At 48.9% G+C, this 27,673-nt stretch overlaps 3 protein-coding genes across 15 annotated transcripts in view; 1 reads left to right on the plus strand and 2 right to left on the minus strand.

Moving 5' to 3' along the window:
• The window catches only part of LOC137846711 (uncharacterized), a 420,446-nt gene that overhangs the window by 121,302 nt on the left and 271,471 nt on the right, over positions 1-27,673 (plus strand). The window lies entirely within an intron of this gene.
• LOC137846717 (stomatin-like protein 2, mitochondrial) lies at positions 13,493-23,888 on the minus strand. The gene is given in 9 exon segments (XM_068664831.1): positions 13,493-14,101; positions 14,414-14,558; positions 15,733-15,765; positions 15,768-15,869; positions 16,459-16,560; positions 17,514-17,572; positions 18,431-18,530; positions 18,882-19,034; positions 19,361-23,888. Coding segments are annotated over 9 exon segments (852 nt in total). The 5' UTR covers positions 19,394-23,888; the 3' UTR covers positions 13,493-13,976.
• Positions 24,374-27,673, minus strand: part of LOC137846705 (atos homolog protein B-like) — an 82,501-nt gene continuing 79,201 nt past the window's right edge. For 10 of the 13 annotated variants that reach the window (XM_068664813.1, XM_068664808.1, XM_068664809.1 and 7 more), the window contains 2 exons: positions 27,188-27,393; positions 24,375-26,583 (listed from right to left, as the gene is read on the minus strand). In XM_068664813.1, the coding sequence (XP_068520914.1) occupies positions 26,430-26,583; positions 27,188-27,393 (360 nt within the window). In that variant the 3' untranslated portion in view covers positions 24,375-26,429. Of the gene's footprint in view, positions 27,394-27,673 lie in introns of all 13 variants that reach the window. The other 3 variants (XM_068664818.1, XM_068664817.1, XM_068664819.1) reach the window with 3 other exon arrangements.

Below are 27,673 nucleotides of genomic sequence, written 5' to 3' on the forward strand. Positions count from 1 at the left end.
TTTCTACTTTTTTATTGATGACATAACTTCATTATATTGATGTTGTATAAACTCACTTTAGGATAGAATAAATCTTGTAGTTAAAAATGTAATGAGAACAAAATATACGATATCTTGTTATCTGTCGACCTTCTGTTATGTTGAAGCATCTTGTTAAGTGAAACATCCCGTTATCTGTCAACCTTCAGTTAGGCTGAAACTTGAGCTAACTTGAGCCAACTCGGCATTCCTGCGGCCTGGGAAACAACTGATTCAGCCAACTTGGCATTCTTTAGCAAAAGGTGAAAAGTACACCATGAGGAAGACCTACGGTCTTCCTCCCAAAGACCACTGCCCACGTCCCGAAGACCCCTGCCCACAATTCTTGGGAGGCTTTGCGCAAGCGCAAGGACTGATAAGCTAATTAGCATACGAAGCGAGAGTAGGCGGGTTTAGGTAATGAATATGTATAGGTGTTAATAGAATATTCATTGCTTTGCTGTATAAATATGAGATGGTTTGTCACTTCGAACATACACGTTAGGTGGAAGGATCCCCCGTGCATCCAGTGCTGACAATAAAGGATACTTTGTCACTTAGAAATTTCGGCTTTGATCTTTAAATCAAGCTGCAGCAAGCCATGGGATCTTTGCTGTTTCAAAAATCCCTCAACAAGAACTAAATTCCTTCTCAGTTACACCCCTACACATAGTCACACAACCGAATCCACCCAACCGAACGGTATCTTCCTTCAGGTCTTCGTGCGCAGAATTACGGGTTACAAAATAAGAGCTCTTGGTTCTTTACTTGCCTCTTATGTTCGAAATCTTGTTGGACTCTAGCACCGCTATCGGCAAGGGCCACTATGTGGGGCACCTCCCTTTACTGGTCACAGATCCAGAGTCCAAGAAGATCACGTCGGGATCACCAATTTGTTATAAATGAAGTCTCAACACAATCTGAATTTAGTAATATTTATACTTATAAAAGGTCTAAAAAATATAAAAGGCATAAAAGGCAAGTAAACAGCGCTGGGTGTGTGGGGAGTCTACACTGCACGAACACACACACACAAACACCAAACATTCTAAATATACAGAACATTGCTTTTACATACTAAACCCGAGTATGCCTATACAATCAGAAAAGGTAACAAACAATCCTTTAAGTTCTATGACTTAACAGAATCCATTTTCCATTCCTTTTCTTGATTACAAACAAGTCTCCATTTTCCATTCCTTTTGAACAATATGTCTTGCTTTAAGTTGTCAAGCAACACGGTCTTCAGGCCTTATGCATCCCGTTCTTCCTGGATCGAAGAAAAGCATATCCATCTCCTTTTCAAGGCCTGTGGTGAGCAGCTGAGAGTGGAGTCCCCTCCGAACAAAATACTCAGGGTGCACCTAGGGGGGGCCGCTCCGCAACTGATCCCACAGCCGAGCAGAGTGTCTCCTGCCTGGCACACCAAAATGACTCACAGAAAGCTGACTCCACAATCAGTAATATTGTGTTATATATGGAGTGGTAATTCTTGTCGAGAAAATGGTTGATATTAATAAAGAAGGGGGAGATTTGGGAGTGTGGCCATGGGGGTTGGAAAGCCCTCTGGTTGATGGTAACATCAGACTCTTAAAGATGAGGCCATCAGGAATGTAAAAGAGTTTAGAGGGAACAAAGAAGGGTGATTCAGGAGACTCCATGCAGTCTGGGGTTGCTTGTTATTCAGGCATTAAGGCATGGAAGTTGCTGGGTGTTTGCTGTTGTTGTTATATGCAAAGTTTTTTGAACAATGAAAAGTTGCTTTTGAAAAGAACTGCTGTGGAGAGAAGGGTATAAGAGGGGAGCCTGCCCTCAAGATAAAAAAGGCAACACGATGTGATGAAGTTCTGTCATCAATAAAGAAGCAGAAAGAAGGAATGAAAAGGAACAGGCTAGCAGAACAGAGACCAGGACAAGAAAAGGCACATTGATCACCCCATGAAGATAGGTTCGGCCAAACTCAGCAAAACACTCAAAGAAGCTCCTACTGAAAGTTGATGGAAACAGGCGCACTGGAGCTGGAGAGAAGCTCCAGCTGAGAGAAGCGGACCTACGCACACAACTGCCTCTCGCTGGTAAGCAGTTGCGCATTACGGGGAATCATACGTCCTTAGGAACAAAGACTGTCCTGGTAACCTTACAGCTTATTCTCCTTCTTAACAATTGGACAGTTTATGATCCTGAAACATGGGACCAAATCGATGTCAAGGTGTGGGACTCTGCAACTAAAAATGACAAGGTTGCAGTGAGATTGCTCGGCACCTGGCGAGCAGTCTCTGAGGCCTTAAAGAGCCCTGTGGGACCACAGTCAGAAGCGTGTGGTTTGCCAGACAGTGAGGGAGCTGCGGGCTCCTTTACTGATCCGACTGCTACATCATCAGCCCCTCTGCTGCTACAGCCATCGAAGGCTTTTGCTGTTACGCCCCCTGGTGACCTTAATGTGCCTTTTGACCCAGGCCTATTGGCCTTGAAAAGGAGATGGATATGCTTTTCTTCAATCCAGGAAGAACGGGATATGTAAGGCCTGAAGACCGAGTTGCTTGACAACTTAAAGCAAGACATATTGTTCAAAGGGAATGGAAAATGGAGACTTGTTTGTAATTAAGAAATGGAATGGAAAATGGAGACGGTTAAGTCATGGAACTTAAAGGATTGTTTGTTACCTTTTCTGATTGTACATGTGTATAGGTGTACTTGGGTTTACTATGTGAAGCAATGTTCTGTATATTTAGAATGTTTGATGTTCGTGTGTGCGTGTTGGTGGAGCGTAGACTCCCCACACACCCAGTGCTGTTTACTTGCCTTTTATACCTTTTATAAGTATAAATATTACTTAATTCACATTAAGTTGAGACTTTATTTAAAGCAGCGGTCAAGGGGGATTTGATGACTGATAGAGAAGCCGCTAGTGATCTTGGGAGCAGATCAAGCAAATCCAAGGTTACTGCTGCACCCCAGTTTTGGGAGACAGGACGGACCTACTAATGACTGTATAAGAAGCAGGAGAAGGGCAAGCGGGCCTCTCACAATTGTGACAAGGTTACCTGGGTAATATTTTCATCTGCTGGAGGGACACTAATTGGAGTGTTAATAATTGTATGTCTTATTCTTAAATGTCCAGGTATTTTGTGTCAAAAGTATTTGTGTAAGTGTTTGAAAACAAAGTGGAATAAGTCCACGAAGAACACAGTCAGAGAGAATACTTGTTTGGTTGGTTATCATTCTAAATTATATTCTTGTGGTATGAATGAGATGTGCTTAGAGGCCTCTCTGTGTGATTGCGCGATTGTGCTGTGTGAGTGAGACGCAGTGTCGCTGCAAAACTAGTGCGGAGTTCTGATCCACGGTTCCGTATTCTCCACGAGGGGAGTGGGCAGAGACGAACAAAGTGCGTGACAGACCAAAAAGAAGTGCTGTTTTATCCAAGGTTTGATTGGTGGTGCCTAATATATGGGCCTGGCGGTGTATCTTGTGATCCTATTTTTGCTCTTAAATGCTTTGAGTGTGACAAGAAAAAGGCAGGAGCATTATCTAAGTAACTAACAGTTGAAAAGTGTTGGTGTATTTGCTGTGGTGTTTGGTCAGTTTCCCAAGTACTGGGGGGGGAGGGGGCTGACTGATTGTCAAAGCAGAACTGAGAGAGTCATTTCTTTGGTGGTTCGGGCTTGAGCCCTGGGAATTTGGTAAGAAGGGGAAGAGCGAATGTATTTAGGCGTCAATACCCTTTTAAACCCCCCTATTGACGGATACACAGGAGTGATTCCTTGTTTTGTATGGGCTTCCTAACAAAGTGCATAAGAAAAATTGGCATTTGGCTTGAAATTCGGTCCTGTTGAAATGTAAATTTTTATGGAAAAGGTGGTAACGTTTTTCTAGAAGATGGAAGGCTGAGTGCTTCAGCTGTTTTCCTGAAGTCCCAAGGATTTATGATTGGAACGGGGCTCATTAATAATCTGAAATAGTAAAGTTTGTATGTGGGAAGAAGAGTTTAATCCCAGAGAATTGGGACATTGGGGAAGAAGATTAGGAAAAGATAGTAAAAACACGCAGTAAAAAGGTTTGAGTGGAAATTGAAACAAAGGACAGTAACTAGTAAGGAATAGTAATAAATAAATAAATAAAAGGGAATGGGAAATCAAGGAAATGAGTATTATCCAAAACAAAGACGTTTTAAAGAAAGCCTCCTTGGGTGCATATTGGCACATTCGAAGGATATTGTTAGAACTGGGGGCACAGATAGCGAGAGGACTTTCACTAAGTATTGCAATCAACGGTGGCCACTATATAAACTAAATGGCCACTTTATGGATCAATCGACTATAACACTATCTTGCAATTAATGTTGTTTTTGAGGAGAGAAGGAAAATAGGATTAAATGTCTCATACTGATATGTTGTTTCAGCATCTTAGAGGGAAAAGGAGTGGAATTAAGTTGGCCCCTGACTGAGCCTTTGGTGTTGGCATGGGAAAAGTACAGGCTGGAGAAAGATAAAGGAAGGGTTAAAAGAGTTGTTGAAGGTGTTAAAGGTGTGGCATGTAGTATTTAACAGAGCTGTTTGAAGTTGAATGAGCAGGGAAAGAGGATGTAGGAATGTTTAAAAGTTCCGCCTCAACAGGAGGCTGTGATCTCAAAATCACTGGTGTGAGCCCTTTGGGGCAGAGGGACCATGATGGGTCCAAGAGAGTTGTCATGGAAACAGAAAAGCAGCTAACTCTTAAAACAACCTGAGTTCATGTGTGAGCTCAGATTGCCAATGGGACCGCTCAGAGAACTTTCAAAGAAAAAATAAAATAAAATAAAATAAAATAAAATAAAATAAAATAAAATAAAATAAAATAAAATAAAATAAAATAAAATAAAATAAAATAAAATAAAATAATAAAAATTTGGACCTGGCTTCAGAAAACAAACAGAGGCAATTGGTTAGCCTCTTTCTAGGGCAATCAGCCCCTGATATTGGAAAGAAATTGTATTAGGTTGCAGGATAAACTTACAACAGTGAGGAATGATGGGAACCTGCCTAGCAGGTCCGCTGGTTGAAATAAAGCTAGGGAATGAAGAAATGAAGCTTGAATTTTTTGTTGGTTATGGGAGCTTCTTTCTCTGTGTTAATTAGTCTGTAAATGTAATAGGAACAACTGGCCAACAGGAAAAGGCGTTTTTTTGCAATACTTGAAATTTAAATTGGGAAAAATGATTGGAATTACAAAATGAGAAAAACAGTCAAGTTTGGTTCATGGTACTAGATTTAAAGGATGCCTTTTTCTGCCTACCCATGGCAACTGAAAACCAGAAACTCTTTGCCTTTGAATGGGAAAATAATAATAGAGGACAGAGAACTCAGCTTACTTGGACAGTGTTACCACAGGGGTTCAAGAATAGTCCCACCATATTCGGGAACTGTGATCTTGAAGCTTGAAAGACCCCTTCGGGAAAAGGGGACACTGTTGCAATATGCAAATGATAGCTACTGAAGAAGAAAAGGAATGTGTATAATGGACTGTTAGTTCACTACATTTTTTCGGCACTAATAATGTGAACCCAGGCTCTTTCCTCAGTAACAGAGCTTCCAGATCACCCATTCATGATTGCATCAAGACCACGGACACAGTATACTCCAGCCGACCAGACTTAAAGGAAACACCCCTAGAAGATGCGGAGGATTGGTATATAGATGGCAGCAGCTTCATCTGCCAGGGATTTTGCCTCACAGGATATGCAGTAACAAACATCAGCCCAAAAGGTGGAAATCATCGCCTTGATAAGAGCTTTTGAGCTGGCAAACATTTGGACAAATTTGAAATATGCTTTTGGTGTGGTGCATGCACACAGGGCAATTTGGAAGGATAGAGGACTTTTATCTTCCTCAATTAAACATGCAGAAGAGGCTGATAGCAGTTATTAGAGAAGAAGGAAAAAGGAGGCCCAGACAAGAACAGCCCCAACTAGGCAAGGAGCAATGTGCCCTGTGTAAGAAATTTGGGCATTGGAAAAAGGAATGCCCAGAACAGAATAGAAATGGAAAAGGTAACCGGAGAAGGGAGGTGGTGGTCGCACATGCAAAAGACAACTAAAGAGGACTGGGGGAATCTACCCCAGCAGATCAGTTGGTTATAAAAACGAAGCTGGGGAAAGAGGGAAAAGAGGTGGAACTTATGGTGGATGCAGGGGCAACATATTCAGTTTTAAATAAAGCATTAGTACCAGTGGGGAATGATTACATTGTATTGAAGGGGGCAACTGGCCAATCTGAAATATCATATTTCTGCAAACCATTGAGATATAAATATGTGGGGCATTCACAAGTTCCTATACATGCCCAGCTCCCCGGAGTCACTCCTAGGGAGAGATTTATTGTAAAGATTACAAGCAACCATTTCATTTAAAAATGGGGAGATTATTCTGGAGGTAAATAATCAAAGATATGTGGAAGTGTTGAGTTTGATATTGACAGCTATTGAGACCAAAGAGGAAATTAGTGAGGAAATCCTAAGTCAAGTGTTTTCCGGACTATGATCTTCTAATGCACCAGGGAAGGTGAAAAATGCACTTAAACAGTACCCCTTGAAAAAGGAAGATAGAGAAGGAATTAGCCCAATAATTGATAAACATGCTTAACACCAGAGCTAACTTGGTTTACTGTTTTAGACCTGAAGGATGCCTTCTTTTGCCTCCCTCTCCATGAAGCCAGCCAGAAAATCTTTGCATTTGATTGGAAAAGCCCTAAGAGTGGGCACAAAACACAGCTCACATGGACAAGGTTGCCTCAGGGCTTTAAGAACTCACCCGCCTTATTCAGAGAACAACTCGCAAAGGACTTGGAGACCTGGGAAGTCCCATCAGGAGAAGGAAGGCTGTTGCAGTACATAGATGACTTCTTAATAGCCACCCAGACAGAAGAAGCATGTGTGGCCTGGACGGTAAGCCTCCTAAACTTTCTGTGACTCCAGGGGTACAGGGTGTTGAAGAAGGCGGCTCAGGTGGTAAAGCAGAAGGTGACCTACCTGGGTTATGAGGTTAGTGCCGAACAACGGACCTTGGGGAAAGATCATAAAGAAGTGATATGTCAAACCCTGAAACCCAAGACAATAAAAGAACTGTGAACCTTTTTGGGAATGACGGGGAGGTGCAGATTGTGGATCTATAATTATGGATTGCTTGTAAAACCGCTGTATGCGCTCATTTCGAATGGGAACAGGGACCTCCAATGGACAAAGGAGGGCACACGAGCCTTTGACCAACTAAAGAAGGCTCTCATGTCAGCTCCAGCTCTGGGACTTCCAGATGTGAATAAACCATTTTTCCTCTTCTCCCATGAGAAACAGGGGATTGCCCTGGGAATACTAGCACAGGACCTGGGCCCATATCGAAGGGCAATTGCAGATTTTTCTAAGCAGCTGGATGCTGCCGCCAAGGGATGGCCAGGATGCCTCAGAGCCGTTGCAGCAGTGGTGCTAAATATCCAGGAAGCACACAAGTTCACCTTGGGCCAGAAAATAACTGTGCTAGTGTCTCACACAGTGTCTGCAGTGCTGGAAGTGAAAGGTGGTCACTGGCTTTCCCCACAAAGGTTCAGCAGAAACCAAGGGGAGCCAGTACACCATGACTGCCTGGAGACCTACCCCAGCCATCCAGATCTGAAGGACACTCCTTGTGATGATGTGGAAATATGGGAGCAGCTATGTCATCAGCAGAAAACAACATGCTGGGTATGCAGTTACCACTTGCAAAGATATAATAGAACCTGGACTAAATAATGAGATTATTGGAAGCAGTTCAGCTGCCTGAAAAGGTAGCAATCATGCACATTAAGGCACACCAGAAGGTGAGCTCAGAATTGGAGGAAGGAAATGATCTGGCGGACAGAGAGGCAAAAGAAGCAGCAGAAGGCGAGGTAGCAACTGAGGGAGCCCTGATTCCAGACAGGCAAATTCCTCTTGAAGGTAAGCTTGTATATAACTAAACACTCAAACAACTTTACAATGTGATTTTTGTCTCCAGACTAACCCCCAAAATGCCCCCAAACCAAAACTGTGTCAAAGTGGAAAAGGCCATGGGCCTGGGCAACAGTAGCAAATTGACCTTTCTGAACTTCCAAGAAAAGGGGGGTGTCAATATTTACTGGTGTTCACAACTGCCCCTCGCTGGTAAGCAGTTGCGCATTATGGGGAATCATACGTCCTTAGGAACAAAGACTGTCCTGGTAACCTTACAGCTTATACTCCTTCTTAACAATCGGACAGTTTATGAGCCTGAAACATGGAACCAAATCGATGTCAAGGTGTGGGACTCTGCAACTAAAAACGACAAGGTTGCAGTGAGATTGCTCGGCACCTGGCGAGCAGTCTCTGAGGCCTTAAAGAGCCCTGTGGGACCACAGTCAGAAACGTGTGGTTTGCCAGACAGTGAGGGAGCTGCGGGCTCCTTTACTGATGTGACTGCTACGCCATCGGCCCCTCTGCTGCTACAGCCATCGAAGGCTTTTGCTGTTACGCCCCCTGGTGACCTGGACGTGCCTTTTGACCCAGGCCCTATTGGCCTTGAAAAGGAGATGGATATGCTTTTCTTCGATCCAGGAAGAACGGGATACATAAGGCCTGAAGACCGAGTTGCTTGACAACTTAAAGCGAGACATATTGTTCAAAGGGAATGGAAAATGGAGACGGTTAAGTCATGGAACTTAAAGGATTATTTGTTACCTTTTCTGATTGTACATGTGTATAGGTGTACTTGGGTTTACTATGTAAAGCAATGTTCTGTATATTTAGAATGTTTGATGTTCGTGTGTGCGTGTTGGTGGAGCGTAGACTCCCCACACACCCAGCGCTGTTTACTTGCCTTTTATAGCTTTTATACCTTTTAGAAATATTTGGTTTATAAATATTACAAAATTCAGATTGAGTTGAGACCTCATTTATAAGAAGGGCATAACTTCATTCTCCTGTTGCATCTCCATATTGAGGACAGGCTCCCTTATGCCCCACAGCAGCACTTTTCCACTAACTATTCATTGGTCAACAACTTTGCCGGGCAACAGTGAACACCCAGCAACTTCCATGCCTTAAAGGCTGGAGAACAAGAAACTGGAGACTGCATGGAGTCTCCTGAATCACCCTTCTTTGTTCCCTCTAAACTCTTTTATATTCCTGATGGCCTCATCCTTAAGAGTCTGATGTTATCACCAACCATGGGGCTTGCCGAGCCCCATGGCCACAGTCCCACACAGAAGGGCCCCTGCATAAGATAAAGGGCTAGCCAAGCCTCGGGGGAAGAGCTGCTTACCAGTTGGATAGAGATGCTGCAGGATCCCATTGTCCACAGTGTGAAGATCCTTCACCTTGAAAGAAGGGAAGAAATACAAGCGGAAAAACGCCCATCTACAAGAAGGGCCGGAGGGCAGACCCGGGGAACTACAGGCCTGTCAGTTTGACCTCAGTACCAGGGAAGCACATGGACCAGATCCTCTTGAGAGTCATCTTGCGGCACTTGCAGGGCAAGCAGACGATCAGGCCCAGTCAGCATGGGTTTATGGAAGGCAGATCCTGCTTGACGAACCTGATCTCCTTCTATGACAAAGTGACGCGCTGGGTGGATGAGGGAAAGGCTGTGAATGTGCTCTGCCTTGACTTCAGCAAGACATTTAACACCGTCTCCCACAGCATTCTCCTCAAGAAACTGGCTGCTCTTGACTTGGACTGGCACACACTTCGTTGGGTTAAAAACTGGCTGGATAGCCGGGCCCAAAGAGTCGTGGTAAATGGAGTCAAGTCCAGTTGGAGGCCAGTCACTAGTGGAGTCCCCCAGGGCTCGGTGCTGGGGCCGGTCCTCTTTAATATCTTCATCGATGATCTGGACGAGGGCATTGAGTGCACCCTCAGTAAGTTTGCAGATGACACCAAGCTATGCGCATGTGTCGATCTGCTCAAGGGTAGGAAAGCTCTGCAGGAGGATCTGGATAGGCTGCACCAATGGGCTGAGGTCAACTGCATGAAGTTCAACAAGGCCAAGTGCGGGGTCCTGCACCTGGGGCGCAATGACCCCAAGCAGAGCTACAGGCTGGGAGATGAGTGGTTGGAGAGCTGCCAGGCAGAGAAGGACCTGGGAGTGATGGTGGACAGTCGGCTGAATATGAGCCAGCAGTGTGCTCAGGTGGCCAAGAAGGCCAATGGCATCCTGGCTTGTATCAGAAACAGTGTGACCAGCAGGGCTAGGGAGGTGATCGTCCCCCTGTACTCGGCTCTGGTGAGGCCGCACCTCGAGTACTGTGTTCAGTTTTGGGCCCCTCGCTACAAGAAGGACATCGAGGTGCTTGAGCGGGTCCAGAGAAGGGCAACGAAGCTGGTGAGGGGCCTGGAGAACAAGTCCTACGAGGAGCGGCTGAGGGAGCTGGGCTTGTTCAGCCTGGAGAAGAGGAGGCTCAGGGGCGACCTTATTGCTCTCTACAGATACCTCAAAGGAGGCTGTAGCGAGGTGGGGGATGGCCTGTTCTCCCACGTGCCTGGTGACAGGACGAGGGGGAATGGGCTTAAGTTGCGCCAGGGGAGTTTTAGGTTAGATGTTAGGAAGAACTTCTTTACTGAAAGGGTTGTTAGACACTGGAACAGGCTGCCCAGGGAGGTGGTGGAGTCACCATCCCTGGAAGTCTTTAAAAGACGTTTAGATGTAGAGCTTACGGATATGGTTTAGTAGGGACTGTTAGCGTTAGGTCAGAGGTTGGACTCGATAATCTTGAGGTCTCTTCCAACCTAGAAATTCTGTGATTCTGTGAAAACTTCTTTGGGAAGAATCCTTCCCAAGTGTTATCACCCACGAAGACCACTCTTCTTCCTGAAGCAGAAAGAAAGGAATTAATGGGAGCAGGGAGCATGCCATTACCCACGTTAGTGCAAATAGCCCAAGCAGATCCAGGTCAGGCTCCAGAGCACTGGCTCCTCTCCAACCCACACTCAAAAGCGACCTAGAACTAAAATCCTGGGCTCAAACTTGAAACATGATAGTGATGGGGCTTCATATGCAGAAAAGAGAAGGCAAAAGCCTGGCAACTTTCCATCACCCTCACTCTGCCTGTCCTTGACCTGTCTGCCACCAGCCACCCCTTGGCGTTTTCATAGAGCCTATTCAGCATGGAAGCAGGATCCATCCCCCTGAGCAGGCTCTACAAGTGTTTTTGGCCTCTGATGATTTATTGCATGTGCCCTCCTTTCTCATGCACAGGGAAGCTGACAGCCCAGCACTGCTGCCTCACCCCAGGCACGGGCGTGACTGATGTCTGTGCTGCACTGAGCCCTAGAAGGAAATCTCTGGGTAACACAATCACAGACTGGCCAAGGTTGGAAGGAACCTTGGAAGATCACCCAGTCCAACCCCCTGCTGAGCAGGATCACCCAGAGCACATTGTGCAGGATGGCATCCAGGTGGGTTTTGAGTATCTCCAGAGAAGGAGATTCCACAACCTCTCTGGGCAACCTGTTCCAGTGTTCTGTCACCCTCACAGTAAAGAAATGCCCTCTCACATTCAGACAGAACTTCCTGTGCTTCAGTTTGTGCCCGTTGCCTCTTGTCCTGTCGCTGGGCACAAGTGAAAAGAGACCAGCTTCATCCTCTAAACACCCTCCCCTCAGATATTTATACACATTGATGAGGTCTCCCCTCAGTCTTCTCTTTTCCAGGCTCAGTTCTCTCTACTATGTCATCCCACCTAAACAAGCTCTTTACAGCACACCCAGGCAGCACCAAATTACACAGAAAAAGTGGTGACAGCTGCAGACACCCTGCATGATGCCCCCATGACATACCTTGCCCCAGCTCTGCCCCCATCAGGCCTATCATCCGACCGCAAACAGAACCCACTGGCAATGCCCTTGGCTTCTCAAAGCCACTCCTGGTGGTGACCTTGTGACAGTCACCACTTGTACAACCACTTTCACCTGCTTTCTCATCATCTTTGTAGAAACCCTAGCCAAGCTCCCATTTGTTTCCTACTCTCGGTACAAGCCAGAGAAACCCAGCCTGCATGACAGCTCTGGCCAAGACAACTGACATCCGTGTGAGAGCAAAAAAAAAAAAAAATAGCTGAGGGATAGAGGTGTGGTAAACAGCTCCCTTCCTGAGGAAGAGAGAGAAATAAAGGTCCCATGTGAATGCTGACCAGCATTTTCCATGTTCCCCTCCTGGCCAGACACCACATGTACCGTTCTGCACCAGCTGTGCCAGCAGGTTGTCCTCCAGGATCGCATTGGTGGCAAAGTTGCTGCTCACGTCAATGAAAGCGTGCAGCGAGCTGGTGGTGAGGCCCTTGATGTGCTGCCTGGTGGCAGTGGGAGGATCAGCTCGGAAGCAGTAGAGGCAGGCATGGCAGGGCTGGGAGCTTGCCAGGTGGTGCAGGAAACTCAGCTTGTTCTCGTAGGGCAACAGGCTTACCTTGGCTGGGTTAAACCTGGCAGACTCGAAATAGAGGGCATCGATGATGACCAGCATGGCCTTGGGAAAGCGCTGGGGCAGCCAGCAGGAGTCTGGCAGGAGGCTCTGCTTGTCCCACAGTGGTGGCATGAGCGGGTTTGAGCAGGAACTGCTGTTGGGAAGCTCAATCCAGGTGAGGAGGAAACCACTCATGAAGAGCCTGATACCAGCAAAAAAGAAAAGAGAGCAGACCAAGGCCAGGAAGAGCAGCACTGGCCATCGCTGCATCCTATGGGGAAAAACAGGTAAACTTAGTCCCTTATGGCTCTACTGGGGCCAGGTGACAGCTACCTCACCAGTACCCACCCCTTGTACTCTACTGTCCCTCCAGTTGCTACCCTACAAACCTACCCCTGCACAAACCCAGGTAAAGTCCCGGGCAATGCCCCTTGTGCTGCCGCCACTCCGTGCCACCCCCAGCCACCTCCCAGTACCCTAACTCCCCTCTGCTGCCCCCCCACGCCCCCAGCCTACTGTCTAATCCCTGCCCATTTCCGTGTGCCCCCAACCACCCCCACACGGACCATCCCCGTGCCCCCACTCCCCCTGCAAGCCACCCTGCAGCCTCCCCTGTTCCTCACCTACCGCTCCCCCACCCTCCTCACCATCCCAGCACCCCCTGGTATCCTCCGGCCTCCCAGCCTCACCGCCCCCCGGCCTCGCTTACCTGTGGCCTCCGCTGCCCTTGGAAGCACCCAGGAGTGGCAACGCGAGGCTTGGTGGAGGCGACAGCGACCCCCAGCCACCGTTCCCCCCAGCTGACACCAGCTGCACCAGTACCCAGTGCACCCCCGACCCCTGAGGATGGCAGCTACAGCTCGAGCCACCACGCACAAGCAGGTGAAGCCCAGCCTTGTGCAAGGCTGCATGCAAATCCAGCCACGGGGACAAGCAGCCCACAGTCCCACAGAGGAATCCTCTTGCAGACTGTCCCGGCCCCCAAATTGCTTGGGATGAACATCATCTCACGCTGCATCCCTCCATATCAATACACAGCCCTGAGCACCACGAGGATGAGCTGCAGCACCAGTACTATTTATTACATGATTAAATCCAAATACAAAAGTAGGGCCAAGGGAAGAAGAACAGAGTCCCACTGGGGAGGGCAGCAGAACAGGGCTCCCCGCAGCCCGGCAGGCCCTGAGTGAGTGTCCCCACTCTCGCGGGTGCTGCACCATCAATGTGTCCAGTGTCCTTCAGGCCCCGCTAGCTGGAGGTTGCCTGCTCTGCCTTAAGCACCTCCGTGCTGGGGGTCCCCATGGGCTGGGGGTATCTCATCCTGAGTCTTCGCAGCTTGCATCTTGGACAGTGAGCTTGGTCACTGCGCTGCCATGCTGCGGAGAGATGGTCAAGGCTCATCAGGAAGGAGGCTGAGCCAGGCACCACCAAGAGCTCAGCCGTGCCCACACCCCCAGCCTGCCCCAGGTGTCAACAAAACTCTTCACTAAGATGCCAGGGGGCATCTGTGAGAAAGCTGGGTGCCACCCCAGCTTCGGGATCATCTTCCTGTGCTGGCACCAAAGCTTTGCCCCAAGGAGCCCTCACTCATCTGCTGGGCCAGGGCAGCCGCCAGGAGCTGAATGGCCTCGGCCTTGGCCCTGACCAGCACGGCACTGGCTTCTCCTGCAACAAAGCACATCAGAACTGTGACAACACGCTTGCAAGAAGTATATCAAGAAAATGTGGTGCATGCAAAGCCTCCTTTTCCCTAACAATAGCACTACAATTGTCCTGCAACGCCTCTCCTGCTGCCCCAGGCTGTGGGGAAGCAACACCAGCTGCAGCACAGTCCAAGGGTCCCAGCAGGGAGGAATGAGAGCAGCTGAGGCAGTCTGGCTCACAGCAGTGCAATCTGCTCCCAGGAAGCATCACCCCTCAATACAGAGGGGTGCAGAACCCCTGGTGTTCAAGGCATGTTCTAGCCAAAGGAGCTACCAGCAGCTTTGTTGATTTTCTCAGCCTTCTCGGCTTCTGACGCCAGGATTTGGGCCTGCTTCTGCCCCTCAGCCACATTGACAGCAGATTCCCGCATCCCCTCTGACTCCAGCACTGTCGCACGCTTCCGTTGCTCTGCCTCCACCTGCAAACACAGGTCAGATGTTGCGAAGCACGGACGAAAGCACGACAGACACCAGCAGAGTCAGATCATGCTTCACCATCTTTATTGCCCGAATAGCCCAACTTTTATAGTGAACTTTACAGGGGTGGACAGTGTTTCACACAAGATTATTGGTCAAGAGTACTCAGACAAACCGTTAAGAAAATAACACCACCTGCAAGAAAAGAACCCCCCTTTTGATTAGAAGTTAGGAAAACAACCCCCTTTGTGCTTAACGGTCGCGTAGACCTAGTCCTTGAGGCCAGCTGCTGATAACAATATTTTCTGAGTTCCTTAATTGGGTGATGTGGGAGTCATTGCCGTGGGAGCTTCTCACAGTTACTCTGGCAGCTTGGTTTGCTCAGCTACAGCAGGCCCTGAGATTTCTAAGGCCTACCCCTGGTTGCTTATGTCCACGTCCTGTATGCCAATTCCCAACAGTCAGATGCCTGCCTGCCACAGCCACTCTGGGGGAATCCCACCCATGGGGCAAGTGCAGCAAAGACACTTCTATGTCCCTACTGGGCAAGCAGAGCTTAGCAAAGGGTAAGACAACAGCTACAAAACACTGAGTGATCCCCAGCAAGGGTTGGTTCTGCTTCCCAGATGCAGTTTGCTGCAGTAGTGAGCCCAACCCACAACATACCATGCTGCCCTGGTCCCAGGCATACTGCTCACAATATGCCACGCTGACTCCATGTGGGGCACTCACTGTAACGCCACTGGGCGCCACCAGCTCACAGAAACTGCTCCGAAGAGCACCCACCAGCCCACACAACCCTCCTCAGTCTGGTCCACATCTAACAGGCCAGCCTGCTTCCCCTCCTCCCCTTCCATGCCTGCCCTAGGCTCTGGCATCCCACTTTCCTCAAGGGGAGACCTTCAGCTCTGAGTTTTGCTTCCTGCAGAGCCCAGCAGGCCCCAGGGATTTTAAAGGGAGCTGGCAGAGCTTGCATGTACCAGGCAGGGGCCACCACTGCAGAAAAAGAATGGGGATTATTTACACAATAGCTGTGTATTTGCAGCCAAAGTTCCAACACGCTTCCCTCCCTGCAGGATGGCCCAGAGTGCTGCCAGCTCTGGATGGAGAACAGCCATGCTTCATGGAAGAGGAAACTTCCCTCTCATTCCACATCACCCACCCAGAGAGCCGAACCTGCATCTGCATAGATTCCTTCACACGGGGAGGGGCACGTGGATGTCCTTAATCTTGTAGCGCAGGCACCAGATGCCCCAGCAGTCTGAGGCTTGGTTGATGGCATCCACTATGTTAGCATTGAGGGACTCACGCTCCTGGCAGGCACAAAAGAAACAGCAGAGAACAAAGAAGAGGTGCTTAGCGTAAGACAGTGACAGAAGGGAAACAGACACCTCATTCCATGGGCAAAGGTCAACCAGAAAATCCCCAACTCCACGAGTGTAGGGCAGGGCAAGATGCTTTCCACATCTCTCGGAGGGGTCACCTTCTCCTAGAAAGGGCAGTGCCCAAAACTGAAATTGCTGATACAAGCATCTAGTCTACAACTGGATACAGAAATGTTCCAGGAACACAAACAGCTCCTGCTTCTGTCCAACAAATGCAGCATGAGGATTACAGCCCCCCTGAACCAGGTCAGCCAGGACACTCATCACTGGGCCTAAGCAAAGAGTAGCTGATTTGAGAGACACAGTCACACCAGCTGGGTTTGGACATTGGCCAAAAAGATCCAAAGCAAGACCCATCTCCAAAGATTCACAAACAGGTTGACTGAAACGGAAGCCAGAAGCCATCTAAGCAAAGGGCATTTCAGTGTTATACATATCAGCCTGGTTGTACAGGCCCCGCAGGGTTTCGAGATGCTGCCAGATGTTGGCAGCGCTGGTATCCACCTCCCCTGCTCACCCGGAATAATCTGTCGAGGGAGAGTTTGCCAAGTTCAGATCTCATGGTGGTCTGGGCCAGCTGGGTCACGGCATATTCAGGATCCTCCACCCCGTAACTGGCCTGGGGAGCAAAAGCAAAAACAAGAGAGTAAGTGGCGGTGCTGAAAGGGACCCCGAAAGAGGTTGTACTGTGTCTGTCTGGGATGGAGTCACCTTTCCCTGCAGCAGCCCACACAGTGCTGTGCTCTGCACTCGTAGCTGGAACAGTACTGATATCACTCCAGTGTTGTGTCTATTGCTGTGTAGTGCTGGCACAGCATCAGGACTCCTTCCAAGCCCCCAAGAGCCAGCAGGCTGGGGGTGGGCAAGTGATAGGAAGGGGACATCGCCAGGGCAGCTGACCTAAACCAACCAAAGGGATATTCCATGCCATGGAGGGGCTCTCATGGTGGAAGCATCTGTCCTCCTGAACAACCACTACGCGTATTGATGCCCTGCTTCCCAGGACGTGGCCCAACATCTCTCACTGACGGGAAGTAGACAGTAACTACTTTTCTCTCTCTGTGCTTCCGTGCGGCATTTGCTTTATTTTTTTTTCTTTCCTTTTTTTCCCCCCTCTCCCTTTTCCCTTTAATTAAATCATCCTTATCTCAAACCTCGAGCTCTTTGTGTTGTATTTTTTCCCCCTTCCTCTTTGAGGAGGGGGAGTGAGAGTGGCCATGGTGGAACTCGGCTGCCCACCTGAGTAAAACCACCACATAGGCAAGATGAGGAAAGGTTGTACTAAAATGAAAAACCTGACACAGACAGCCCCATCAACCTCCTCCTCCAAGAGAACAGTCCTGGAGAAGGGGATGCTCAGCCCACCTGCTTGTGGAGCACAGCAAGCCCAACAGAGGCTGGAGCATGCATCTTAGAGAGATGGAGCTGAGAGAGGCTAGCCACAGTGGCCAGCTGGGTGAGGCTGCATACGCAGAGCCTGCAGGGTGCAGCCATGGGTGCTGGAGGCTGGAAGCTGCAAGCTGCCTCGTGCCTCCAGGGTCAAGCTGGGCCTCAGTACAGCAGGGACGGTACCTTGTAGGGGTCCATAACCCGCAGATAGAGCACTCCATCAATCTGCAACATGACATTATCTACCAGTAAAAGAATGACACATCCTGTTTACTGAAACAGAAGAGAAAAGGCATAGCAGCCCCCCTTTCCCCTGATAGAATTAGCAGAGCTGGGCATGGTTGCCCCTCTCCTTCCTGTTGTCAACAGTGTGGCATGGAGAGAGGGATCAGCTGAAATAGATCTCCTCGAGTAAAATGTTTTGTAAAAAGGATCCCTACATTCTCAACAAAGTGTCTCACTTTGACTTTTAAATACACCAGAAACCTCAGGTGTCAAGATCAAAACATTTCATGCTGTAGCTACCTTAACAGGTAAAAGATTTAAGAGGGGAAAAAAAGAAACTTAATACTAGAATTATAACAGACAAGTCCACCAACCAGATCCAAAATCTTTGCATGTCATTTGCAAAAAACACAGTGGAGATTTTTCCTGGTTCAACACATGAAAATTTCTGAAATACGAAAAATTGATTATTGCCTGCTGTATTCATCACAGCAAGAAGTGGAGCACCCCAGAGGGGCACATGGGACCTCCTGGTTTTGCTGATCATAGTGTCATAGGCATGGGCAAATCTGGGTCCACAGACATTTCTTCTCAGAAAGAGCGGTCAGGCATTGGGACGGGTTGCCCAGGGAGGTGGTGGGGTCACTGTCCCTGGGGGTGTTCAAGGAAAAGTTGGATGTGGTGCTTAGGGACATGGTTTAGTGAGTGACATTGAGGGTAGGGGGATGGTCAGACCAGATGATCTTGGAGGTTTTTTCCAACCTTGATTCTGTGATTCTAGGAGCCTGGGACATTTCCTCTTGTCCCTGCACTATCCCTTGTTCACTGCAGATGCAGGGGATGGGAAGGGGCAGGAGACAGAAACTTTTCCTTACCTAGGGTGACAGCTGACTGCTCTGGGACATTAATGACAATTTCTTTGAGACTCTGCACATAACGAATCCGATCCAGCAAAGGGATGAGGAAATTCAAACCCTGTGAAAAAGGTGGGATTAGACAGTTGAGCCCTGAAGCCAGGCAGAGGTTTTCCTACCCAGGGAGCTCAGACAACCTAGAGAGATGTGCAAACAAAACCCAAGTACGTGACATGCTGCAGATGCTTCAGGCTGAGCAAACATGCTTCACACATGTGGGGAGCTTAGGTTTTTCACTGATTTTAACACACAACTTTAAAGGAAATTAGTCTACGAGCACCTAAAAGAATCACAGTCTGACAGAATAAGCACGGGTACTCTGACCATCCTCTGAATCCTCTTGCAAAGCATGTGCCTTGCCACAGCTACAGGAACCTGCAGGACCCAGAAGGGCAGAAAAGCAGCTCCTTACGGGCTCAAGGATTCGGTGGAACTTGCCCATCCTCTCCACCACCCAAGCCTCCTGCTGCAGTACGAAGAGCACCCCAATGTTCAAGGGCAGGCTGGAGTTCAACCGCTGCGGAGCCGGGGCCAGCCACGCTGAACGCTTCAGCTGCTGGGCGCACTGTGGGACCGAGAGGCACGAGATGGAGCCCAGCAACGGGCGGGCAGCCCCTTGCCAGCAACCACCACCACGCCTCCTCCTCCTCCAGGCTCGCAGCCAGCAGCCCGAGGGCACACGGGTGCACACCACGGCTGTTCATGGGGGGGGGACTCACCCCGGCTCTGGAGCTACCCCCCAGCCCCTTCCCTCACATCCCACCTGCGGTGGGGGACCACAAACCCACCCCGGGACCCTCACGGACCACTCGGCGCCCCCCAGCTCCGTTACCCTGGGGTTCTCCCCACACACACACTGTCCCCCGACCCCTCAGCGGTGCCCGTGCCTACCCGCAGCAGCCCGGGTCCTGCCCGGGCCAGCATCGCTCCCCCAGCGATGTCGTCCCTGCTCCCGTCCCGTTGCTGTTCCCCGCCCGCCGCCCCGGAACCCTCCCCAGGCAGCACCGCCTCTTCCGGAGCCCTCTCGTCGCCTCCCGGTCCGCCGCAGCAGCCGCTGCCCTTGGTTCCCTTTCGTGTCCCCCCCTCATTCCCTCGGGGCGTTGTGGGGCTGGGCTCGATCTCCAAACGTTTATTAAATAAAACTGTGGGAATAGAAATGTTGTTTTTGCAGAGTTACATTGTTTAGAAGGAAGGAATGTGGTACTGAGATATGCTTACAGTGATAAGAAAGCTTAGCAGGCGACCTTGTAAAATGCAGACAACCAGACTCCTTAGGACAATTAGGTGAAAATCACGGTGTTAAGTCAAGTCAGATAAGTGAAGAAACATTACCCCTTCAAGCAGTAAAAACATCAAAAGAAATTTGAGATTTAACAGGCCGGGAACTGAAGGCCATGCATTGTCTGTGAAGCATCAGACAGATTGTGAACCTGGATTACCCAGTCAATGGGTAATGATTTGATTACCCTGTCATCAAAAAGTATATAAACTGTGTTTTGGAACCAGTCGGTGCGCTCTCCTGCTTGTGGGGTTCCTGCCATTGCAATTGCGAATAAATGACTATTTCACTGAGATCCTCGCCTGAGCCTAAGTTATTGGCTACGGAGTGTTTCTCACAATTTGGGGGCTCGTCCGGGATCCAGTCACCTACTGAGGAGCCCCACTGCCGCAGCAGCAGGAAGGCATGCCCCGCCGATTTCAGCGGTCCTGTGCATCCACGGTGGTGGTTCTGCAGAGAGCTGACAGAGGGCCTGAGACTGATTAAAGAGGCAGGATCCGTGAAGTAGTAGGGAAAGGAAGAAGGTAGGCACTCTGGGTTTTTAAGAATCGATCTGGTAACTCTGTGCACAGACCAAGGTAAGAAATATTAAGTATTGCCTTGGGGGTTGGGTGAGACTCTGTGTGATGTGTGAGTGAGACGTACTTCTGTACGAAGCGAGTGTGGAGTCCTGATCCGCGGTTCTGTAGCTCCACGAAGGGCGCGGCCAGAGACGGACGTGTGAGAGAAAGGAAAGTGTGAGAGAAAGGAAGAGTCTCGGGAAATTTGGTGTACGGTAAGCCCTCGCACAGGGAAGTGCTGGGTAGTACACCAGGGAAATTTGGTGTACGGTAATCCTTGCACGGGGAAGTGCTTGGCAGTACACCAGGGAATCTGGTAAACTCATAGGTGTGTGGTAACCCTTGCACGGTACAGTTTGGCAGTACACCCCCATTTTCCAGAATCGGAACATTAGTGTGTGGTACCCTGCAGAAGGGAAATTTCTGTAGGAACATACTGACGAGGGCTAGGAAAAATGGGAAATATGAGTTCCAGGGGACAGGGAGATATCCCTGGGGGAGTGCCTACCAAATGTTCTTCCTGAAGAATGATAAGAAATTGGAAAAATAATCCCAAAATTAGAGGAGATGATAAAAGAAGAAAAAAAAAAAAAAAAAAAAAAGGTTAAATATTGTGTATCAGTCTGGACAAAAGAACCAATTAAGGAAACAGCAGTATTTTGGCCAAAATACGGGTCTGATGAAAATTCAGGCTTTAAATTTATGTGTAAACAATAAGATTCCTTTTTCGGAGAAGGAGCCAAGTTATGCTCCCTATAATCTTAATATTGAACTGGTGGCAGCAGCAGTCACTCCAGGAAGGGAGACAGGGACTGTAATTAACACTGTCCCTAAAGAAGGATCGTACTCTAGGCTCTGGCAAGAATTAGAACAAGGTAGAAGAGATATTGAGAATTTTGCCTTCCCTGATACTAACAGTACTAACACTAACTGTCTATTCTCTTAGGTGAACTACCCCCCCTCCTTACCAGCAGAGAGGTTAGGACTTTTAAGAAGGAGAGGAAGTCTTTATTCGAGGACCCCAACAGCCTAGCTGAACAATTAGACCAGTTCCTACGACCTGACTTATACTCTTGGGGAAGGGAATTATGCCTGTAAGTATGTTGTTTACAGGGAAAGAAATGGGAATGATCAGGAGGAGAGCTGCTATACAAGAATGGGAAAGAGCTCATCCTCCAGGACCAGGGGTAATACCGGCAGGGCAGAAATACCCACTCGCCAATCCTGGCTGGAATAATAATAGTGTGCAACACAGAAATTATATGAGAGACTTGGGGTCAGAATGAGAAAGTACTCGGGGATGAATCCCGAGGACCTGGTATCCCAAGGGCTCTTGAAAGTTCATTGTGTGATTAAAGCCTGGAAAAATATGCAGAAAATGCTTCAGAAGGTGGGGGGATGTAGTGAACTGACTGGGGGACCCTCCTGCGGGAGGCCCTGGAGGTGTGTGTCCGGAGGGGAGATGAGAAGGAAAAGCAGAGAGCGAAACTAATGGTATTGACAGTGCAGCAGGTAGTGAGGCAGAGGGTTGGAGAAAGAGGAAGAAAATCTTCAGGGGGAGTCAGGGCCAGGATGGAAAGGAGAGGAAGAGAGATGAAGGAATGGCAGGCAAAGAAGGCTGCCTGTGTTGTGGCCTGAATCCTAGCAGGGACAGGCTTTGATAAGATGTTTTAAGTGTGGCCAGGCTGGCCACTTCGAATAGGAATATCCGGAGTGGAAGAAGGAGGAGAGAAGGAAAACGGGATGAAATATGGTATACTGATATGTTGTTTTAGCATCCTGGAGGGAGAAAAGTATGGAATTAAGTTGGCCCTTGACTGAGACTTTGGTGAAAGTACAGGCTGGAGAAAGAAAAATAGAAAGAAGTGTTTAAAAAAAAAAAAAAAAGGTTACTGAAGGTGTAAAAGGTGTGGTATAGAGCATTTGACAGAGCTGTTTGAAGTTGAATGAGCAGGGAAAGGGGATGTAGGCATTATCTAAGTAACAGTCTAGAAGTTTTGGTATATTTGCTGTGGTGTTTGGTCAGTTTCCCAAGCATCAGGAAGGGGGATGGGGGGGGGGACAGCCTGCTCCACCAGGAGCCACAGGCCGCAGGGGGGCTTCGGCTCCAGCACCTGGAGAGCCTCCTCCCTCTCCTTCTGCGCTGACTTTGATGTCTGCAGGGAGGTTTCTCGCTCCTTGCTCCCCCAGCTGCTGTTGAGCAGCAGGTTTTTGTTTGTTTCTTTGTTTGTTTGTTTTCGTGGATGTGCTCTCACAGAGGCAGGGACTGTGTTGCTCATGGCTTGGCTCTGGGCAGCAGTGGGCCCCTTTGGGGCCAGATGAAATTGTCCCTTATCTGCCACGGGGAGGCTTCTGGATTCTTCTCGTGAAGAGGAATCTTCTCTGCCCCCCCCCCCGCGAACCTTGCCATCAAACCCAATACACTGGGGTAGCTAGGTCATTACTGACTTGTAAAGTATCAGGGATTAAATTAACTAATGAAACCCTAAAAAGTGATGGGGGTCGAAGGGGCTGGGAAAACAGTGCCGCTTTTGGGGGATACCAAGCTGAGACTAGGGGATAAAATGATCACTGGGCAATTATTGCATGTACCCAAGGCAGGGACTAACTTGTTGGGAAGGGATTTGATGATGAAATTGGGCATTCAACTAGTAAATTGTTAGACTGGAATAACAGTTAATGGAGTAATTATTAATGGAGTGCTCTCAGGCCCCGAGAGCAAAGATATACTCACCTCTGACTGGAAAGACCCTGAAATGGGGGTGGAAGCAACAATACAGATGGACGGTTTTACCTCGGGGGTTTACAGGGCCACCTATCTATTTGGGTAAGTTCTAGAACAGATTTTGGAGCAATTACAACCTCCCGAGGAGGTATTACTGTTACAAATATGTGGATGATCTTTTATTGTCAGGACAGGAGAACAGAGTTGTGAAGGAAGCTACTAACAAGCTATACAACTTTCTGGGAAAGCAGGGCTTGGGAGTATTGAAAAATAAATTACAATATGTAGAAACACAAGTCAGGTATTTAAGGCATCTAATGTCTGAAGGAAAACAAAGAATAAATGCAGAGAGGATTCAGGGAATTGTTGAAAACTAAGAAAGAACTAAAAAGTTTTAAAAGAAAGATTTTTTTTAAGGAATTAGGAGCCACGAAGTCTGAAGGAAAATGGATACTCCCTGATGGGAGAGAAATGCTGAATAAAGTGATAATGAGGCAAATATTAACTGTTTTACATCAAAAGAGTCATTGGGAGGTGCAAGCAATGTGTGATGTTGTGCTAAGAAAGTACGTCTGTGTAGGAATATACACTTTAGGGAAGCACATATGCAGAGGATGTACCATATGTCAAAAAGTAAATAAAAAGGTCTTCTGTAAACCATCTAGAGGGGGATGGGTGCCAGGGCTTTGACCTTTCCAAAGTATACAGGTAAACTTTACTGAGTTACTTGTTTGTCCTAATTGACCACGTGACTGGATGGGTGTAAAGCTTTACTGCAAGGGTTAAAGCAGGCCTTAGAGAGTGAGTGGGATTTTCACACCCCCTGACACCCCTCCTCTTCTGGGAAGGTGGAGCGAATGAACCAGACATTAAAGAAGCAATTAACTAAATTAGTGTTAGAAACCCAACTTCCTTGGGTAAAATGCTTACTCCTACAGGTTCAAACAGCACCAAGAAAGGATATAGGAATTTCACCATATGAGATGCTGTTTGGATTGCCCTATCTGGGCAGAAGGGATGAGATACCACAATTCAAAACAAGAGAGTTTTCTTAAGAACTGTATTCTGGGGTTGTCCTCTTCTTTGTCATCTCTCAGGACCTGTGGGTTGTTGGCTCATCCACACCTTTGGAATTCCCCATTCACCACCATCATCCAGGAAACCGGGTCCTGATTCTGACCTGGAAAGAGTCAACTCCGGCCTGAATGGGAAGGACAATTACTAACCACTGAAACAACCGTAAGAACTGCGGAAAAAGGTTGGACTCACTATACTCGAGTGAAGGCATCCATCGACCCTAGTACCTGGGAAGCTGTTCCTACAAAAGACTTGTTGGAAGTTGAAATCAAAGAGAAAAAAGAGCTTACAATTGTAAACTAACCTTTTATTTTCACAGGTAACTAACGAGTGTGACTTGTGATTGAGAGAAAGGACAGACCTATAGCGAACTGCAGTGCTACCAAGGGGGGGTTGTTATAGTAGTAGTGTGCATCTTATTCTTTGCATTGATAATTATTTGGAAACCTAAGGGTTAAAAATAATGACAGGGAAGAATCAATTACTAGTTTTGTTTTTAGTGATTCTAGGCCTCAGAGAAGGCCTCGGTCAATTGGCAACTTGGAAAAGGCATGACCAGATAATAGCAAAAATGGGATACCCCATCAAAATATGGGTGACTGTGACAGAGGGTTATGTACCACAATCCGTCACGTTTGATGCTTGTGAGGTGTTAGCTTGTGCAGATTTGCAAATAACTGGGAGAGACCCAACAGCCAGATTGAGAATAGCTGTATGGAAACAATCCTCTATTGCCATCAGAGAAAGGGAGAAACTCAAGGAGAAAACAGGAGAGAAAACAGGAGGCCCTCTGAAATGTGGCAGTTCAAACATTTGAGATTCAAACAGGGTATGGGGATGTGAATGCCTGGACAGAATGGGTCAAATATACCATCCAGAGTCTCAACCGTAGCTACTGCTACGCTTGTGCCTCGGGATGACCGATTGCCCAGATAGTGCCCTTCCCATGGGGGTGGACCAAAGACTCCCAAGGGATGCGATGTATGATTGCATTGTACCAAGAGAAGACTGCCTGGGGAAGTGAGGCCTGTAAGTCTCTCTCTTTGCTATTCCCTTCCTTGCATGATAGCAATATCAGAGCTCCCCCTGTATTCTCCACAGCTATAGGTAACCATACATCTTGCCTCTCACGGCAGGGTGTGAGTGCTACCCGGCATCTGGGAGAATTTGCCTTGTGCACGAGGACCTTGAATGCTACCAAGGACTTGATGGGAAACTGTGCAAGACTTGAGATCCCCAGGGCAGATCTCTGGTGGTACTGTGGAGGGAAGATCTTACGGTCCACCCTACCATCTAATTGGGGAGGCACTTGTGCACTTGTTCAATTAGCTATACCCTTCACCCTGGCATTTGAAAGAGAAACATCACAAATACCCAGAAGAAGTAAAAGAGGCTTAGGAATATCATTTGATGACAGAGTATACATAGATTCTATTGGGGTACCTAGAGGAGTTCCTGATGAACAGGATGAACTATTTCACTGAGATCCTAGGCTGAGCCTAAGTTATTGGCTATGGAGTGTTTCTCACAAAACCCAACACAGAAGTACCGGTGCGGCGCTCCGGGAGGGAGCCAGCTCGCTGCTGAGGCAGCCCTCTTCTCTCTCTCCCCCACCCCAATCCTATTTCCCCCTCACACACGGCGACCTGCAGGGCTCCCTTCCTCCAGGATGGCATAGGCCTGGCCCCCTTCCTCCGTCATTTCCCGGCCAGTGGCTGCTGAAGCCACAGGGGTGAGGGGATTCACCCCTCACACACACACGATGTTTTGGCTACCATCAAGATGGCGCCCAGCAGGTCTCAGCCTCTTCCTGGGATTTTAACAGAGCCCCCCGGCTGACCCAACTCAGTCACTGGCTCCTTCCACGGGGGGACACGGCCACCCTTGCTGTCCCCTAGCAGCCCCATGGGGCTGGGGGGTGCAGACCCCGCTGTTTGGGGCCTCATCCAGCACCTGTGGGGGAAGAGCAGCGCCTCTGCTCCTCTGCCCCCCCAGCAACAATAAATACTAATACAAACTTTCCACGCTTTTGGCTTGTGCCCCAGGGACAGGCACAGGCAGCCTCCCCCCCTCGCCTCCAGCCATGCCTCCCAGCTCGGAACAACACCAGCAAAAGCCCTGGGCATGTCCCTGGGGTGTCAGGGCTGCCCCCGTCCCTCCTTGTGAAGCCCCCTTGGTGATGGCGGGGGGCACGGCTACGACATCGGGGCAGGTGAGGAGGGTGATACTTCAAGGTGGTGGCACTTCATCTCCTTTACTCATCTCTCCCCGAAGCACCGGGCTGGGAGCTCCCCGGCCGGCCTGGGGTGAGGGAGAAGGTCAGGCCCACGGCGAGTAGCAGGGGTTCCTTGGCATCTCCGTGAAAGATTTCAGTTCGTAGGGGATCCCCGAGTCGACCTCGATCGACTTGCGGGAGAAAAGCAGCCGGATGTCATCATGAAGGTAGATCTTCCCTGACTTGGAGCTGTGAAACCTGGGAGGAGACTAGTGATAGGACAAGAGGGAATGGCCTCAAGTTTCACCAGGGGAGGTTCAGGTTGGAAATGAGGAGACATTTCTTCTCAGAAAGAGTGGTGAGGCATTGGGACGGGTTGCCCAGGGAGGTGGTGGAGTCACCATCCTTGGGGTGTTCAAGGAAAGGTTGGACGTGGTGCTTAGGGACATAGTTTAGTGGCTGACAGTGGTAATAGGGTGATGGTTGGACCAGATGATCTTAGAGGTCTTTTCCAACCTTAATGATTCTGTGGAGGAGCCTCAGACTTGCAAGCAATGGCAGCACAACCTCATCTGGAGTTGGGGACACAACTCCCTCCCCTCCTGTGGCCCCTGGTCTTTGAAGCGGCCATGCTCTGGTTGCCTTCAGAGGAACAGAGGTGGCTGTCATGGGGCAGGACTACAGCTCCCTGCAGCCCTTTTAGTGCAAATAACAGCTAGTCCCTGCTCCTCCCCAAGGCTATAGGGTCAAGCTACTACCCCACTCACTAGCAGAGGGGGCTGCAGGTTTGGGGGAAGCAGGGACATAGGGAGAGGGGTCTGGGAACCCAGGACAGGTCTCCATCCCACCCCATATGCCCTACCTCAGGTGCATCAGGTAGCAGAGGACCCTGCGGGGCGGGCTGGTGCCCAGTGGCTCGCTGGGGGCCACAGTGGCCCCTTCCTCCTCCCCCACGGGCACCAGGAAGATGCGGTGGCGTAGAAAGGTCATGTGGTTGGCCGGCATATCCTGGAAGTCGTACGTCACCAAGAACATCTTCACCACAGTCTTGTTGGGGTTAAATAAGGTCTGGGGGTAGAGGATGGGTGAGTGGGGGGTCAGACTGGGAAGGGCCCAGGAATAGATCCATAGGACAGGGCTGGGGCATCTGGAGGCAACAACAGAAGACTCAAGGGACCAGAAGAGTCATCCTTGCCCCACACCAGCACCAAGGGGCTTTGCCTGAGGCTTGGCTCTTGCCCTGTCCATGTCCCTCACAGAAGAGCCAGCACAGGTCACTCTGAGCTGGCCCACAGCTAAGTCCTCTCCACCCACCTCCACTCCCATGTTCCCATCCCATCCCCACTAC

Source organism: Anas acuta, chromosome W (genome assembly GCF_963932015.1).
Source record: "Anas acuta chromosome W, bAnaAcu1.1, whole genome shotgun sequence".
Taxonomy (NCBI): Eukaryota; Metazoa; Chordata; class Aves; order Anseriformes; family Anatidae; genus Anas; species Anas acuta.